At 33.1% G+C, this 18,787-nt stretch overlaps 1 protein-coding gene across 2 annotated transcripts; it reads left to right on the top strand.

Annotated features, from left to right (window-relative positions):
• Positions 1-20: 20 nt before the first annotated feature.
• Positions 21-18,088, top strand: LOC105328386 (testis-expressed protein 10 homolog). 2 transcript variants are annotated; one of them, XM_034452843.2, is made up of 16 exons: positions 21-87; positions 2,528-2,720; positions 2,962-3,635; positions 3,823-3,974; positions 7,558-7,649; positions 10,022-10,150; positions 10,454-10,664; positions 12,248-12,377; positions 12,986-13,152; positions 14,735-14,912; positions 15,146-15,216; positions 16,220-16,293; positions 16,670-16,750; positions 16,984-17,263; positions 17,536-17,660; positions 18,006-18,088. In XM_034452843.2, exons 2-16 carry the CDS (start codon positions 2,535-2,537, stop codon positions 18,081-18,083), a joined length of 2,628 nt encoding a protein of 875 aa, XP_034308734.1. In that variant the 5' UTR covers positions 21-87; positions 2,528-2,534; the 3' UTR covers positions 18,084-18,088. The 2 variants fall into 2 exon arrangements, with proteins under 2 accessions (XP_034308734.1, XP_034308733.1); XM_034452842.2 differs by having other exon boundaries at positions 34-87; positions 2,509-2,720.
• Positions 18,089-18,787: the final 699 nt, after the last annotated feature.

The following is an 18,787-nucleotide window of genomic DNA, read 5'->3' as shown; positions in this document are numbered from 1 at the left end:
ATTTGAATAAACATTTATTTCGTTTTGCTAAATGTTTAGCTCAACACGTGTGGGACACATAAACAACGTCGGATTAGTTATTTAGCTGTAAGTCCATTGATTTATGTTATATTTGGTTAAAATCTTTTTGTATTATCGGCACAATGATTATTTGGGGTCTTACATGATGACTCTTTATCACACTTATTCTACTTTTCAACTGTAACGTGATCAGGGGGGAAATAATGACGGACCAGACCGGGATTCGAACCGGGCCCTCTGAATCTCTAGTAAGGTGTTCTACCAACTGAGGTCTTTGGTGCCGGTATTCGAACCAGCCTGATATATATTGTGATATATATATAGTGTGTAAATAAAAGGCTCATCAATGCCAGGGTGCTACAAGCACAAGCTAGACGGTTAACCCTTTAGCTCAGTCTGTAGAGTGTTGGTTACTATTAAAATGAAGGGTTTGGAGTTGGGGCCAGCCTACTTGTGGTCATTCCTCCTCTCCTTTTAAATTAATGTTTTACGGTGTAATGATTAACTGTGGCCGAAGCCAATGCACACAATTTTCACTATCAATTTGCTATAGATAAATCTGAAACATGCTAAGTTGGATCCACTTATCTGCTTTAATATCTATATGTTTTTATAGTGCGAAATGTTGCGCACCCAGTTTATACATTATGACATCATATTTAAAAATAAGCAGACATCACTCGACAATTTTCTTCAAAGTAGCAAGGATCCAATCATGTAAAATTTAGAAATTGCCCGGTAAGTAGAAAAATTAGACTGCATCAGGTTACAAAAAATTAACATATTATTAATTATTTTTTCAATCTTTTTAACAAGTACATGTATATCTGAGTGTGATTTTTGCTTATTGTACATCACAAACAATTATTATCACCAAACATGAAGTTAGTACGAGATTCAGAATTCAACATGGATGCTGTTGATGTAACGTACTGCATGTAAAGTGATTTTTTTCCCTCCATATTGGAAAAGTTTTTCAACTTCATAGGTATATAAAGTGAAATTTCTATATTTTGGCTTATATCCACGTGTTGTCTATATGGAGAACTTCTATTACTTATGTTTTAATTAAGAAATAAATAGCAAGTAAAAAAGTTCACCTGGATAATGGATATGAACTTGGTTGGTCACATGATCAAATCCTGTGAAGCCAGAAGGGCTTCTCAGAAGAATTTATCACATACAAACCAAGTTTATGTCCCAGTGAACTTTTTATTCATTTTTATTCATATTGCTTTGCTGCTGCCCGTCTCTCTGTCTGTCTGTATGTCGGTTGGTACAGCTTCTGTTCATTTTCTTTGCAGAGGATGAACATATTGAAATGAAATTTTGTATACAGGTTTATCATGATAATATCTATAGTCTGTTCCAAGTTATTGCTTCCATCATTTTTTGATTATTTTTAATAAAAATACACATACCTGTGAAAGAGATACAATTGAAATCGATGAAAGGGAATATATCCAAGATATCTTCATTGAACAATTATCCCTTTTCACTCAAAAAATTTCACAGGAACGAAAACAATTTTCTTACGGAGATTTATAATGGGAAATATTTACATCTTTTCTCCATTCAGAAGTACTCGGGATACCTCGCACAATTTTTTAACGTTATCATCTGGGCTTATTAATGGCTGATGCAATGCAATCCACAGTGGCTTGGCACGAAGTTTTTCAACCTTTTATATATACCTGGACTTTTTTCATATTACTTAGTGGATGAACGTAGTTTGAGCACAAAGGTATTTAATATTATTGAAATATCAAGCAAAAAGTGGTGGAAGCAAAAACTCGGGACAGAGTAGAGGTCAAGTTCAATATTGGATATGATCGAGCAATTTTTGACAGAGTTATGGCCCTTGGACTTAGAATAATTCCACTTATTTGCAGTTTTCGCTCATTTTCTGTGCAGAGGATGAACATATTAAAATGAAATTTGGTATACAGGTTTATCATGATAATATCTAGATGAAGTTTAATACTGGGTACAATTAAGCAATTTCCGACAGAGTTATGTCCCTTGGATGTAGAAAAATTCTATTTATTTGCCGTTTTCGTTCATTTTCTTCACAGAAGTTGCAAATATTAATTAAAAATGAAATTTGGTTTACAGATTAATTACGATAATATCCAGGTCAAGTTCAATATTGGGCACAATTGTACAATTTTCGACAGAGTTATGCCCCATGGACTAAGAAAAATTCTAATTGTTTGCAGTTTGTGTTCATTTTCTCTGTGGATGTTTCCAAGGGGGGGGGGGGGGGGGGCATAAGTGATTCACAAACATTTCTTGTTAACTTGTACTTAGTACTTATACTTATACTAGAATAATGCAACTGCAAAGTGATGCATGTGAGTGCGTGCATTAATCATTGTGATGTCATGAAAAAATCACACAGAATTGAACAGTTTCCCTATTCTTTATGTTCATATAAGGAAGCATATTTAATTTGCAAATGTAAATATTGTTTCTTAAATTTTGTAGTGCATGTAATAAACTACAGGTTAAAGATGCCGAAATCAAAGAAAAAGAAAAACCAAGACTTTCAAAAAGTGAAGCTGAAGGTGGGACGAAAGCTTCAAAAGGCGGATAATGTGACCAATGCTAGCTTTAAAACCAGGTCTGTCCAAGTGGTACAGCACATCAAAACAGGGACAGGGTCCGAGCCCACTACTCGAAGGAACCTTAACATTGTGGTTAGTTGTCATTACACTGCAGTCAGATGTAATGGTCATAGGTTTCTATATCATAAACAGGTCACTGCTTATTCAAAATCTATATAAGATCAATCATTAAGTACAGTTTGACATGATAGCTATACATGAAAGAAAGGTGACAGAAGATAATAATCTATGATATTGAACATTGTACAAAAGGAATTAATGCATCAGCATGTAAACATTTACAAAATTATGAATTGTTGTACTTTTGATATAGGATTTGCTGAACCAGTGTCAACATTATAGTACATCTGTCCGACTGGATGCTGTCAATGGCCTAAAAGAGCTTTTGTCTGCTTTCCCTGAAATCCTGGAGCAGCGACTTTCTCAAGTCATAGATCGCATCTCTCAGTTAATGGTAGATAAGGACCCAGCCATCAGATCTGCATTAATCAAACTTTTTAAACTTATCGCTCCTTTAGTGGACATTTACAAAATGCGACCATTTTTTCCTGTTGTTAGTGCACATGTGTGCTGTGCAATGACTCACATTTATGAAGACATTCAAAGTGATTCCTTACAAATTCTAGACATTTTCTTGGAACATTATCCATCTCTTATTGTGGACAGATCAAGTCAAATCATTCCAAATTTTATTGAACAAATTTCACACCAAAATAATAGTAAAAAGTCCAGTGCTGGAAATAGATCCCTCAGTATTAAACCAGATGGAAAGATCCAGGCTCATAAGTGGAGGAGCCAAGTTCTCTCCAGACTAAGCAAGCTACTGTCAACATTGGTAGAGAGTTCAGGACCTCTGGCGTATGAGTCAAAACTAGAAGGAAGAGATCAAGCACTGAAGGTGATGTGGCAAGAGGAAGAAGAGGTCTCTTGTACTCCCATTCCGACACAATTCAAGAAAACATGGACTTCCCCAGGATATAGAGTCGTGTAAGATTCAAATAAAAACTCTTAGATATAACAAGAGTAAAGATATCAGCGGGTAGAGATTTTTGGATTTTATTATTTCATAAAATTATTATTACCCGGTAGTAAGTTTTTAAATTTTGAATAATCATTTTCATTTTGCACTAACTGTTTCTATTGTGATAAGATTAATTGTGATTTCATATTATAGCACAATGAAAAATGTCCTGACGAAGGAGATAGAAGAGAGAGGCTATAATCTGAGGGAACCGAGCGGTGTGCTTCGCCTACTGGAGACAATACTCCCTGTGCTACTAGAGTGCTGGGTAGAGGCAACATCATCACAACACAGCCATATGGATGGTAAGTCAGTCCTAACTAAAGGCATCAGGCTCTGGGGCCAGAAAACTTAGACAATCTTACTTTTCATTTCAGTATTACCGTAAATACATTCCTTTTGTGAGAGTGAGACTGAGTTCATTAGTTAGGTTGTCCAAGATTTATGGCCCCAGAGGAAGAACATAAAACCTGATCAACCCAAGGATTCTCTCAATTGTCATACAGGGGCTTTCCCTTGACATGTTTAATGAGAAAAAAGTAATAATTTAAAAGTAAGAAAGGATTAAACAATCAACTGATGTATATTTATGTTTGTTAGCGTAGTAACAGGAGTCTGAATTTGTCCTTTGTGTACATTACGTGCACAGGATGAATGTCGATCTGCAGATGTGACCCAGATACTTGCATGGATAAACTCATAAATCTATAGTAAATATGTCCAAACAACTTGAAAATACATGTATTTGAGAACACAAATCAGACTGTGAGGATGCAATTTTTGTGATGATTTGATATGCATGTATGTGTTGTTTGTAAGAAAATGTTTTTTAGCTCACCTGAGCTGAAAGCTTAAGTGAGTTTTTCTGATCACATTTTGTCTCTCATCGGTCTGTCCATCTGTCAGTGAACTGTTCACATTCTCAAGTTCTTCTCCAGAACCATTAGACCAATTTCAACCAATCTTGGCACAAAGCACCCTTAGGCAAAGGGGATTCAAAGTTGTGAAAATTAAGGGTCATGCCTTTTTTCAAAGGGAGGTAATTAGGAATTATTGAAAATTTTTGATCAAAAATCTTCTTAATAACCATTTGGCCAGGAAAGCTGAAACTTATGTGGAAGCATCCTTTGATAGGTAGGGTAGATTCAAAGTTGTGAAAATCATGATCCCCAGGGGTAGAATGGATCACAGTGTGGGATGAGGGGTGTGGGGGACAAAAATTTACCAAGGAATATATAGAGAAAAATCTTTAAACATCTTCTAAAAATCCTTTGCCTAGAAATGCTGTAAATTTAGTGAAAGCAACCTAAGATAATGTAAATTCAAAATTGTTCAAATCAAAATCTATAGGAGTAGGGTTGGGCCACATTTGGGGTCTAATTTTACAAAGGAAAATATTTTAATTACTGTAAAACGAGAAAATTTGGCGCATACGTATTTTAGCGCAAACGCAAGAGCCAGTATATTAGCGCAATTATATTTTAGCGCATGTATCTTTTCTTTAAAAAAGAAAACAAAAAATGTTGTTGTTTAATAAAATTTAGTTCTGTGTTCACTCAAGCACCTGAACACAACGACTTTGATTTCTATCTCGCATGCATAGTAAACTGTCATTGAGAACAATACACTTACTTTTGTTTAAATCGTCAGTAGATAGATATGAAAACTTCATTAATTGGCGATGATGTGTAATTTTTGTTGGTAAACAAATTTGAGTTATCGGACTTTGAATTTAACGTGTCGACTTGGATAACACTAGAAGAGTCCTGAAACTAAAAGTGAAATCGAATGCTACATTCACAATGAGTTTCGATCACCATGAGAGAATCTTTTTCACAGTAATTTTACATTAAAAAAACACAAAAAATAGGTATCGTCTTGTTTTCTTTATTAAATTTCCACTAGTCAGAGATCAAAGAAATTATGATCAAACATGTATTGTCAGCGTTAACGATCGCCACGCTTAATCACATTTTCACCTCGAGGCGCTAAATGGAAGTGGCATGGGGAGAAGCCCAATTTTCAAGGTGCTAATGCGAGATATTAAAAAGCAATTAAAACTGAATTAATCAATCCATGTTTAGGCACTTATACCTGATAACCCATACCGTTTACCTGTGTAATTGTTTAAACAAACAGAACCGACAGCATCTGATATTTAAATGAACACTTCTATATTAGCCTTAAAAACGTTATTGTTTTGCAACTTAAAGAAATTTAATACATATACAAAATGTTGGCGCACTATTTATTTTAGCGCTCAGAGGCAGTTGCGCCAAAGGCGCTAAAATTTGTAGTGCGCCATATTTTCTCGTTTTACAGTATTCACAAAAACTGAGATGTTTTTACTTGTATTCAAGCATTTTGACATATTGCTGATTCTTAAAAATTATTTAGACTTTGCATCCTGGATGATTCTTGGGCCTTACAAGAGTTTTATTTAGGTTTATATCCCACATATTAACAATTCTTCAGGATCTTTTTGAGAACTGCACTGCTGAATATGTGATATGACTAGAAAATAATCCTGTTACAAAAGGGACTGTTTTACACTATTGAAAATTACGATAAGTAACATATATGGAAGAGATCAATCATCCACATTTTTAAAACTTGCTTAAAATATATATGATTGGCAAATTAAATAATTTTCAGTACTCTTTTAACTTTCTACATCGATATTCTGAAAGTATTTGTACCGGTACTTCATTTTCACATATATATTAATATTTAACCCTTAGGAAATCATTGCTATAGCATGTTATTAAAGAAAATGTATACTAAAAGTCCTGTTTATCAATAAGCTGTTTCAAAATGGCCTTTAATAAATAATTTGAACTGCCTATTCTTTATCTCCGTGAACGCCGCCATTTCAAGTGTTATTAAAAGAATGCGGGCCTGGATGGCCATGTGCCATTTGTAACCGATCAGCTTACACGTGGCTCAATTTTGACCATTTACATGTATACATGTAATGATAATTGATTTATTGCAAATAATTATGAATATAAATAATTCTATAACCTATTCCGTTAATTTAAGCCATTGTTGTGCTTCCCCACCGCAAACGCTTGACACCTTGGCCACGGTATCTCAGACACTCCCCTTAGGCTATGTGTACTATACACAACTATTTGTGCACATATTTTATTATGTTCCAGGCCACAAATTGATCACTTTGATCGGCATCATTTAAGAATTTAATTAGGTCTCTTATCTCCATACCTATACACTGTCTGTTTTTCACCATTTTTTTTACTACACATGGGTTGTAATGACTAAACAATTATAAGCGTTTGTTAAAAGTGGTTGATTTTATTTACGGTAATTAATTTAATACTAGATCTATTTAAAACATGGATAATGAAATTAAGATTTTACCACGATGTATTAGGCCTAGTTTCAAAAGCCTTTTAAAAAAAAATATTGTGTTTTTTTATTTCCAGTAGTGTATTTCCGCGATGAAACTGAGCGTGTATACAAAGTATAACTGCTTTGTTGATACTCAGCATTACTGTTTGGTCAATTTTTTTTATGCATATTATACATCCAACTAGCATTTTTTCACCACTTCCAGGCCCAAAGTGGGGGGTGCATATTGTACATTTCTGCGTATTATATTCACCGGATTATGGTAATCATCGAATGAAAGTCGGCTTATCCCCAAGATTGGCTAGTCTAAGGATTTTTCCTGAATTTTTTCTAAAAATTAGCAATCCGCATCGGCATATGCCATGAAAAATACGGTAAACTACGTTTGTCTTGATAAGTTGTATTTTGACTCCATTAGGCTGATTTTATCATGCCTATTGTTCCTCAGGTGAGCAATGTGGCTCATGGGCCTCTGTTTTTGTAAATTCATACTGACTTGTTTTAACTTTGATCCAGGGCATCTGTTGTCTTTAGAAGCCTGTTCACTGCGACACAGTGTGGTGAAAACAATCCAAATATTGTGGCATTACTCAGAACAAGTCATACAGGTACCAATCTATTACACTGTATTAGTACATGTTTTATGCAGGATGAAAACCACTTATATGGCTGTATTAAATGTGAATGTTAATCAATTATAATCAATAATGAATTAATAGCAAAAGTCAGTTATAAGGAACGGTATGTAATGAATTCTTGGTTAAAACATGTAAAAGGAAGCTACATCTTTTTCCTATTCTTACATGTATACAGTGGCCTCCGGGTATAACGAGATGCTGGGGACATAGATTTATTTCTTGTTATAACCGATACTCATTATATCCGAGGTTGGCATTTCCCAAGGCGACACGTGATCGTTGTTCTGTACATTTCAAATAACATTTATAAACAAGTGATAATAAAATAAATACGTATAATTTATTCAAATTTTGTTGAAAAGTAACATACTTACAGCATATTCATGTAAATGACCATGGAATAATTACGTGTACAATCTAAACATATGTTACTTTCACTTAATGAGAGACAAAACTGTGTGATTGTCGGTTGCTTTTTTTTTTTTTTTAATTTTTTGGTAAGTTTCAATAAGTCAATCAGTTTTAATTTTGTAAAACAGTTAATGTGGAATCTTTGATGTCTGTTTTCTGCATGAAGAAGGTTTGAAAATCGTTACCGCATTTAATGCATTTTTTTTGTAGATTATTCTCGAGTTTTTCCTGACACACCGATATCATCACCATCTTTTTTCGGTTTCTGTCTCGTCATCATCTTTAATTTCACTCTGAATTATACTAACTTAGTACATCTGTCGAAATTTAATACCTTAACCAGTGAATCAACACTTACATAATATGGGAAGGCCCAATGTCGGTATCGCTATTTTTAGAGTCACGCGCTTTTCTCAACAAGTCCCTAACTCTTCCAAGCTTTCTATATCTTGGTGGGGTTTTTTAAATTGTATTAAATGTACTCAAAAGTTAGTCCGTAGTCCTTTGCAATTTCACTTTCAAATTTTGATTCATTGTTAACTAAGTCCTAATCTTTCTAGCGAAATTACTTTCCTTTGCAGAGAGTACCTTGTTATATCCGATAGCATTTACAACTAACGGGCACAAATTATATCTAAATAAGTCCTATTGTTTTTAGCGAAATTCTTGTCCTTTTCTTTTACTTCGAAGCCATGGCTGTGAACATTGCAATAAAAACAACTCATCATTATTCCTGAATACTTTTAATCTTTTGTTCTGTGTATACATACCTGTAAAAATTACCGGCCATACCGTTAGTTATACCTGGAACCAGCGTGTGCAATCAAGCGTGCAGCGAGTACCTCGTTATATCCAAAAGCGCGTACAACTAACGGGGAAAAATTTTCACGTCGTAATATACAGAGTCCCGTTATAAACAATCTCGTTGTATCTTGTATTTTTTAAAAGGAATTAATAAAGAAATTATTTGGGACCACACAATCATCTCGTTGTAAGCGGTACCTCCTTATATCCGAGCTCGTTATACCCGGGGGCCACTGTATTTTGTATTAATAGTATAAAACTCCTTGTCACCAGTGGGTCATTTAGACTTACTGAATGAATGTTTGGCTATCCATAGCTCCAGTACTAAATTGAAGTGTGTGGGTCCAGATGGGTGTATTCCAGATGGGTGTATTATGTAGTTCGCGTATCATGAAATCATGCAAGTGCAAGAACCAGAAATTTTGGGAGTTACCTTCCACTCCACAAAAGTCAAACAAAAAAATAATTAAGAACCAATCTTCATTGATTAATTTTGATCTGTGAGCAGAAAGTTATTCTTACTATTCAAAGGGACAAGATAACAGGTTTTTTTTCTTTCTTTTTTTTTATAGTTTCAATGCTGAACTAAGATATTTTAAATGGTCAACCAAAATTTAAATGCCAGTTATTGTTGATAAGCAATATACCGGGGGTACATATAGCTCACAATTTCTTGTTATTGAAACTAGGCTCTTGCCATGTTTTTATTTATATCTATTTACTGAATAGAAAATATATCATTTTAAACAGAATCAGAGGTAACAATACTAGAAACTGTTAAATTATGTGCATAATAAACTTGCAGATAGAAAAATCTAAGGAGTTCATAGCTTTTGATTTAACAGTATTTGCAACTTATGTAAACAAACACATGGCACAAACTCTGTTTACATCACAAAAAATGTCATTTTTGTTAGTGCTGTGGCTTAAAAAATAATGTTGAAATTTTGGCAGACCATTATTAAAATATACCTTGTTCTATAATTATTAAAAATGGAAAATCAAAATAAAAAAAAAAATTCATGAAACTGCCCCTTTAAAGAATTGTAATTAATGTTTATTTGTGTTTTATTGTTAGGTATCTTTGAGGAGAGATATTTATCATTTGTGGTTTTTTTTTAATGCAGGTGGGTTGGCAAAGCAGCCTTGCTCATTTCTTGCCTGATTTCCAGCAACATTTCTTGAAGTTCTTTCCCTATGCTCCTCATTCTGAAAACAGTCTAAAAAACAAGAAGACAAGGCCAGATACAGAACAGGTACCCTTTGTAATCAGATGAATAATCTAATTGAAGATGATTTATTTTTACTTAATTAATTGATATGTCTCACTTCCACATATGCATCCTGTATGCTCTTTTTATGCTACTTCTATCTCTTCTTTTGTTTTGGGGAATATTTTTTTTTTGTCAGCCAACAACTTCATATAATCTCGGCCAAACTTTTTAACCATATATGCATATACAAATGGACTTTGAATTTGTCATAATTATGTACTGGTACATAGTTTATTACACACACACCGTGTTATTTATTACACATGTATAAACATTTATTTATAGTGCACTGTCCATTCTTTGAACATCACTGTCTGTGACATCATGTCGTTCTTCTTGTCAACCAATCAAAAGACAGAATACAACAGTAGTCTATGTCTCACCATTACACAGTACCTGCTGAACTACTTACAAGAGGAGAGTTATGATTCATCATATACCTCACCAATCCTACAGGTCATAGAAAGGCTCATGGCCAGCAAATGCCAGAACAACGGTATTGACTGATTGCCTTTTGCACTAATTATTCTTACTGAAAAATAATTTTAAAAATTCACATTGAATTCATATTACTGATTGCTTTCTAATTACCGTAAATTCGCATGTATAACACACAGTTTTCTCATCCAAAATTTGATCAAAAGTGGGGGTGCGTATTGTACATTGTACAAAAATTTCCCCCCATTTCTTCAAGCCAGGATTCTTGATACCAGGGGAATAGTGACTGCCGATACAGTAAAGCGTGTAGTGAAAGTTGTATGAGTGTATACTAAATTTACTGTGTCAGAAATACCTTATTCTTAGTTTTATTTCCATTTACATGTATTAAAATATTTGTTCTCTCTCAACACTATTCCTTGCATTAAACAACTTTCAATATCGCCAGTGTATTTGCCATTATGTAAGTAGCCACCTTTTGACTCGGCGCGTAGTGAGTGTTTGTTTAACAATTTCCATGTCATAGGCATGCACCTGTCTTGCGTCGGACTTCACAAGGTATTTTCAAGTGCATGAAGATTAGCAAATATTATGATATTATTTAACTTGACTACTTTGTGTCCAGTTATGCAGTTAAACGTTATTGCTTTACATAAACACTGCTAAAAATACATCGATCATTTGTATGACTTGATAATGACGATATACGACATACATATCTCTTGATGTTGTTTTAATTGGTTTATATCTGCAAACATTACTTTTAAGCACCAAGCTCGGTTGCTGTTCTTCTCTACTTATGATGATCTTCAACTTCTCCACTGTTGTATGAGAATTTTAACTCTTTCTTTACGAAGTGTCAAATGATATTTGATACCGCCCATGTAAATCATACCGTCTTTTTTAAGTAAAAGAACTTTGACTCTAATATTGCTTTGGGCAATGTTCCGATCATGAAATTACAGTAATTGCGCTTGGGTTACAAAATTATCATTGAACATTGATAGTTATTTGGAAAATATGGCGGCTTTCGATTTTCATCGTCTGAGCTATGTTCCGATCACAAAATTACAGAAATTGCGCATGGATTATAAAATTATCATGAAACATTGATAGTTTTGGGGGAAATATGGCAGCCGTTGATTATGCCTTTTTTGGGTGTGTATTATACACAGGACCTGCCGGTTTTTTCCCCATTTTTTGGTCAACTTTAGGGGGTGCGTATTATACACTATACTTTATGATATACATATTTAATTCTTGAGGTAACGCAGGGAAAGCATTTCATTGTTTTTATAAAAACAGAAAAGTTGTGACAAAAGTATATCATAAAAACCCGGCAAATTTGGGGTTTGCTAAAAAGCCCCAAAAAATGTTTTGGCTTCTAAATGATGATATACCGTAATCTAATAACTTACAGATTTTAACTACCAGTTATTGGCTTCATGATAATAAAATAGTAAAATCCCTTTACATGTTGACTTATACTCTGCAAAATGTAATTTGAATTATGCCCCACTGTAGGGTCAGACTAAGAAATTTTTTGACCAATCAGAAGTGCCAATATCTCATCAAACGAATAAAGATTAAATGATTCCTTATTCCTTTAAATAAATTTACCAAAGAGTATTTATGCTACAGAAGGTGTCCAGCAGCTATTGTCTGTGCTTGTGTCTCGCTTCACATGGATTCATGACCTGTCTAAGGAGAAAAAACTGCTGTTACAATTCTTCTCCCGGGTTGTTACAGAAAATGAGGAAATGTTCATCAGGTTTGTTTTATTAACGATTTGCATATATAACTTTTGTTATATTATAGTGAAATAAAAACAGCATAGTAAATGAAATACATTTAGCTTCAATGCCTGATGAAAACTATCTTAATCATAAACGAAATGTTGTATGTTCTTTGTCTGTTATTCAATGACATTAATGAATTAAAGTCAAAAGAAATTTTACTCTGGTATCAAGACATTTTTAGCTGGAAATTTATGAATGGCTCATTGTAGAATGTAATTTCAATTTTTCATTTAAAAGTGGAGTTGAAAGGATGTCTCAACTGTGTGAAAAACATCCAAACCATTTCCTGTGAATATTGAATTGTTCAGCATTTCTTAGTAACCTTTTAGGGTCGTTTGTAAACAAAGTAGCCTTTTGTTTTGGGTATATAGTGTCAATCCTTTACTGAGCATGTAACAAACTTGCAACCAGTGTCTTGTGTAGTACCTCTAGCATACTTCAGTATCTGTACATTTTATTAAATTTTATCATTTACAAAGGATCACTTAAAACAAATGGAAATACAGTGTATGGAGTTGCTTGAATAATATATACCGGTATTATTGATAATATACATGTGTGGCCATAATGTATCTTACAGAGAGGATACAAAGCGTGCCTTCTTGGAATTGTTGCCTGCATTGTTCAGATCCTGTGTGAGGAATCCAGTGATGTCTGGTCAAATCATGGAGGTTCTAAGGAACCTCGCCTGTAGAACAACCAATACAAACAGCACAGAAGTTTCTGTGTTTGTTTATTCTGTGTTAGGTAATATATATTTGATGTATCCTTTGCAAAATATTTGTTGACTTTGCACAGAGTAGAAAACTTTGCATAAATGCAAAGTTCATTGGAAAAAAATCTAAGTCTTAAAAAATCAAACTTACTTCAATAATATAATTCTTTTATATTCATGTACAAACATCTTGATACTGTAAACATATTATATTTGGGGAAAATTAGTTTTTGAACACGTCAAGTTGGCGTAGATTTGAATTAGCGTATTCCTGAATGTGACTTTTCTTATACATAAATGCAAGGCATTTAGCGATCTGTACTTGATTTAGCAGAAGCTGCATTCCGCCAAAGCGCATAATAGAAAACACAGCCAAATAGAGTACGTTTACAGTGATATGAGTAGTCATAATTAGGGCTGCACTCTTGGGTACCCTATAGTGATCTCTCTGTCTGTCCATCCATCCTTTCATCCATTTGTCCATCCAGTATCACTTGTCCATGACATATATTCTCTCCCCTTGGTCCAATCTGGCCCATACTTTACTCACAGAGTGCTTTTGATCAAAGCTATGCAGTGATCTTGAATGATGTGTCTAGGTCAAGGTCATATCAGACCATGCCAAAAAAAATTCAGAGCATATTTACTCTCACCTAACCCTTATCTTGCTCATACTTCACATAAACAGAGCTTTTGGGTAAAAGGGTGTGCAGCAACCTTAACCAAATTTCAAGGTCAAATGTGAAGGTTGTAGTAGATTTCTTTAGAATCCAGTTTTATATTATAATTTATTTGGCTTTGGTTAATCTTGCTCATATTTTACCAAACAAAGCCTGTCGGTAAGGGATAATGAGTTTGACATAAAGTTCTATATGCCAACCTGAACATTTTCATGTCATAGGTCAATGTCAAAGCAAAATCCTCTGAAATGCTCTTATCTTATTGACCATTATTTAAATGGGACCCTTTGAGATGGTCCCTATCTCAGTGATGTGTAGTTGTTTAGTTTTAGATGAAGGAACCCATGAGGTGGTGAAAATTCATCAATTTAAGTATTTTTAGGGAAAAAACACATCTCTTAAGTTAACTTGTGATACTGATACATGTCATACTATATACAGAGAAATATTTAATTTTATTTTGCCCCTTCCGCCCTTCATGTCAGTGGGCAAAATTAAGACCTACCAAAAACTCATGTCTCAAATTATCTTTTAACAAAACTAGGCGAAGAAGGGCAAAAATAACTCTTTATACAATACTGTTTATCTGGTTTTTTTCTCATATGTGTCACAAAATCAGCAAAGAATGGGGCAAATATGTAACTTTTTTATTTGTATCAGTCATTTTTGCAAATTAAATAGTTTCATAAATATAAAGCAAACAATACAGTGTATCATTTTTGCATATTGTATTTTTTTCGATGTTGAATTGGTAACAAAAAAAAGCGAAAATGAACTCATTGGGAATAAAATCAGATATACTGTATGTTGAAAGCATCTTAATAAACTGAAAGTCAAAATTTTTCTAATGATAAATTTTTTAAAGCCAGAGCCATCTGATAGGGTTTTGGACATGTTGCTTGTCATACATATTGCTGCTTTCTCACACATTTAGAGATGGATATGGCTGATCTCATTTGCTTGGATAACAAAATCTTAAGGAGGGTAATAGAACTGTTCTACCATGTTCCGACACTAAGGGAGGGAGATTACAGAAAACTTGCGGACCTGGTACGAAACAATCGGCTACCTATAGAGTCCTGCAAGTACCTACTACAGGTGATGCAACACAGGTATGTATTTGTTTGATTTTGCTCAGTTTTAAAGGGATTTTAGTAATTAAAACAGTGGAAAATAGAATGAACATTTTCAGCTTAAATGATTTATTTGTGCTATGTAAAACTGAATTGCTTGGATTGAATAAAACTGTTTACAAATATATATATATATATACTCATATAATTGAAATGATTGTCTTTGCCATGTAAAAAGGTAAAGGTTGAGATGTTGATTTCCTTATTTGTAGATACAACAAGTATCCTTTGACCATAGAAGAGCAGGGATTGTATGTACAGTTTTTGTTCAGATCTGCATTTGGTAAGCTATAACATTGATACGGTTATAGTTATATAAACCACATATTCAGTTACAGATAAGACAGTCATGCAAGTTCACACCCCCTCCTGAATTAAACAAGTCAAAGGAAGGGATTTAAATCTCTGATTATGTTTGTGGCTGTTTCTGTGTACAAGAGAACCTTAGAATTTTTGTATTACATAACTTTGCATCTTTCATTTGCATTGAAATAAGGTACATGTAGCTTTAATTAAAGGACTATATATGATTTAATTGGGCCTAAAATGGCCCCCTTAAATGAACATTGTCATTTTACTGTAATTCTTTGTTTTATTTGTGCAAAAATACATTTGAAGTTTTTTCATAATTTTCAATTTGATTCTAGTGCCCACAATTTAAAAATATGACATCATATAGTTTACCTTTTCCCGCCATTTTCTCATTTTTAGCATAAAACGGCTTGTTTTGAAACAGTTTTTCTTTAAGGAAACATTAAGCGACTGCTTGAACAAACAAAATATTTTCACCAAAGATTTATTTCTTTAATACTTATAAGTGACAAAAAGTTCGTTCTTGTTCAAAGAGTCGCTCAATATTTCCCATTCGAATAAAAGATGAGAAAAATGTCAAATTTTGATTAATTTTGATTGAATTATAAAAATAGCGTCACTTCTGACGTCATATACTGCCAGTGAGTGCATATAAACCAAATATATGTGAAAAACATATTTCATGTCAACTCTTTTATAAAATAACACAAAAATTAATGTACCTGAATCATTTTAAAAATAGCAAATTATAGGGGCCAAATTTGACTAATATCATATATAGTTTTTTGGTATGTTTTACACATCAAGACTTTTTCAACCAAACAACATGACCAAATTAATTACAGGCGTTCACTGCTGTCCAGTTTAAGTCCACATGGAGCTAGTTATATTGGCTTCAGTAATAGACCATAAGGATACCTGTGAAATAGAAGAGTTTTAAAAATGTTAAAAAGTGTTGCTTGAATTTATTCTAGATGCTGTTGAATGCCCCTTACATCATGTAGCAGTAGATAGGAATTTATTCAATCAAATGGTGGCCATTACAGAGGTAAATTAGCTCACATGTAGCACTAATACTGAAGATTCCTTATTTTACGGGAGTACTTAATTCCACCATTCATCGGTTTTCCATCACATGACGAGAACATAAAATTGCAAATACCAAAATTATATCATAGTTTCATGTGGTTTACATTTGTCTGAAAATTCAAAGCAAAATTTTTTTTAATTCATGAGACGGGTTTCTCGTGATTGTATGCAGATATTTATTCCTTGCGTTTAATTAGGAATTTACAGTAATAGAGATAATATCTCATTTGCCTTTCCATCTCATCTTGAATGGTCAGGCATCTATTCAAGTGACAAATTCAGAGGGAGCTACATTTAGTTCCACTACACTGTATCTGTTGATCTCATCTTTGCAGACAGTGGCAAACCAATTGCTGATGTTTCCAAACACAGAACAGATAGTAGAGCTCTTGTGCTGTTTCCTTAGGAGAACAATGGTTTGTACATGTATCTACATTGACATGGACTTTTGTGTTTCTTCTAGTCAGTTCAAAAGTCTATGTTTGTTACATAGAATTTTCGTAAATTAGATTTGATTTATTAAGTATTATCATATGGAACATTTTTATACATATAATTTATATGAAATGAAAATCTGTGACTACATGGAAGTCTTAAATTGAATATAATTAATAAAACTAGTTACCTTTTATTTTGTGTTACTGTACAGGAAAAGAATACTGAAGTGGCAGAGTCAATTTACCTTATAACAAGCTTTTTAACAATTGGAATAAGAATGAAGACGTGGATTTACCCAATCAGCATCCCTTTTACAGAAGACATATTTAAGTTGTTATGGAATTTTTTACTGGTTATTACTAACAATGATAAAAGATCATCTATAAATACCCTTATTTTGGAGGATATAACTGACAGATGTAGATCATTTATCTTTGGAGGGGAGACAGTTATGCAGATGTTCTTGAGGGAAATATTACAGGAACTTAAAGGTGTGATGTGTGTACTATTGTTACAATGTTGTGTCTTACTTGTCATATTTGAAGAGAAGATTGCATGATTTGTTGTATTTTTCGTTATCCATGTAAGAATAGAAATTCATGAAATTAAGCTGACAGTTGAATTTGTTCTATTGCAATGAGTGACTGAAGAAAACATAAAATCAATGAGACTTCTCAAATTATCTTTCACTCATTGCTCACTGTGAACTGTGCATGGTCTAGAAGGTTACTTTATACAATGTTAAAATTTTCCCTTTTTTTAGAATGTGATAATAGAGAGCAAGTTCACTCAGTGCAGCAAGCAGCCATCTTGATTTTAGAACACAGTCTTCCTTGGCCTGATCTCTCCCAAACCATTGAAAGTCAAACAGTGTTTGATGATTTAGAGGTAGGAACATGTATTTCTAAAATGAATGATATTCTCTTATACAGGAAACTTTTTATTTTAGTTTGAACGATGTGCCAAAGTGCCAAAAAATGTACTAAAATATTTGAATATCGATACTACCGTACATCATTGTAAATTACTTGAAGGTAAGGTGGAAATCACTCACCCAAATGGCAAGAATTTTCATATAGTAAAAACTTTAGAATGGTTGAAAACTTAAAAATTTGGTTCAGCTACATGTGTGTATTTTTGTTAAGAATATTTTACAGAATGTTTTTTAAAGAAAGAAAGTCACGCTTTCTTCAAAATCTACAAATTGACATAAGTTTCATTTTTTTTCCCCAGAAAATAAATGGTGTTGCCGGACAAACAGGATGGAAGAAATTGAAAACATTGTTTAGAGAAATGAATAAAGATTGTTAAATGAATTTTTTTTTCAATTCTGAAACTTCTTGTTAAAAGTGTTATTTTATGTTTATATGTACATGTGTACTTGCATGTTACACCTACTGATACTAAAAGCTTTAAGGAAGGAGTCTTTTCTGGTTTTCGACGTGTCAAACGTAAATTATAATAATCGTTCAGTATATGAAGATGGAAGGAAATTAAAATAGTATATTTTTCTTTCTTTTTTACCATCATACAACTTGGCATAGAAAAGTAATCATTGTTTAGAATCTAACAAGGACTATATTTTTGGCGGATTATTGGCGTAGGAAAATATCACATGTTTCGCAATTCAGAATTGCTGTAGATTAATGAGTCTGTTTTAGCATTTTCAAAAACAATATCTTTAATGTTAGTTTTTTTTTTTTACTAAAATGTGAACTAATGATATGATACTTAGGTTTCAGAATATGTTTTTAAAATATGATTTGCCAATCAAATAACATTTTTTTAAGCTTTTTAATGCGCCCATTCTATACATTGAATCAGTTTTTCTCTTACTAAATGGTCAGTATATTAGCTTTTCTGTCAATTCATATCTTTATATAAAGTTTTCATAAATACATAGAAATCAGAAATATTTTATTATTGGAAGCTTAAAAAAATAATCAAAATTTAAGAAAATTAGAGGAAATGCGGGCTAAGCAATATCAATTTTAGTTTTTGAAAATGTCTTGTTG

This window comes from Magallana gigas, chromosome 10 (assembly GCF_963853765.1).
Source record: "Magallana gigas chromosome 10, xbMagGiga1.1, whole genome shotgun sequence".
Lineage (NCBI taxonomy): Eukaryota > Metazoa > Mollusca > Bivalvia > Ostreida > Ostreidae > Magallana > Magallana gigas.
Note: the sequence above shows the minus strand (reverse complement) of the source record. Positions and strands in the feature narration are given on the sequence as shown.

Excerpts from the sequence above, each read along its gene's own strand:
- LOC105328386 (XM_034452843.2), top strand. The coding sequence starts at position 2,535 with ATGCCGAAATCAAAGAAAAAGAAAAACCAAGACTTTCAAAAAGTGAAG. Across the intron at positions 15,217-16,219 it reads TTTGTTCAGATCTGCATTTG|ATGCTGTTGAATGCCCCTTA; the intron begins GTAAGCTATAAC and ends AATTTATTCTAG. Across the intron at positions 16,751-16,983 it reads GTTTCCTTAGGAGAACAATG|GAAAAGAATACTGAAGTGGC; the intron begins GTTTGTACATGT and ends GTTACTGTACAG.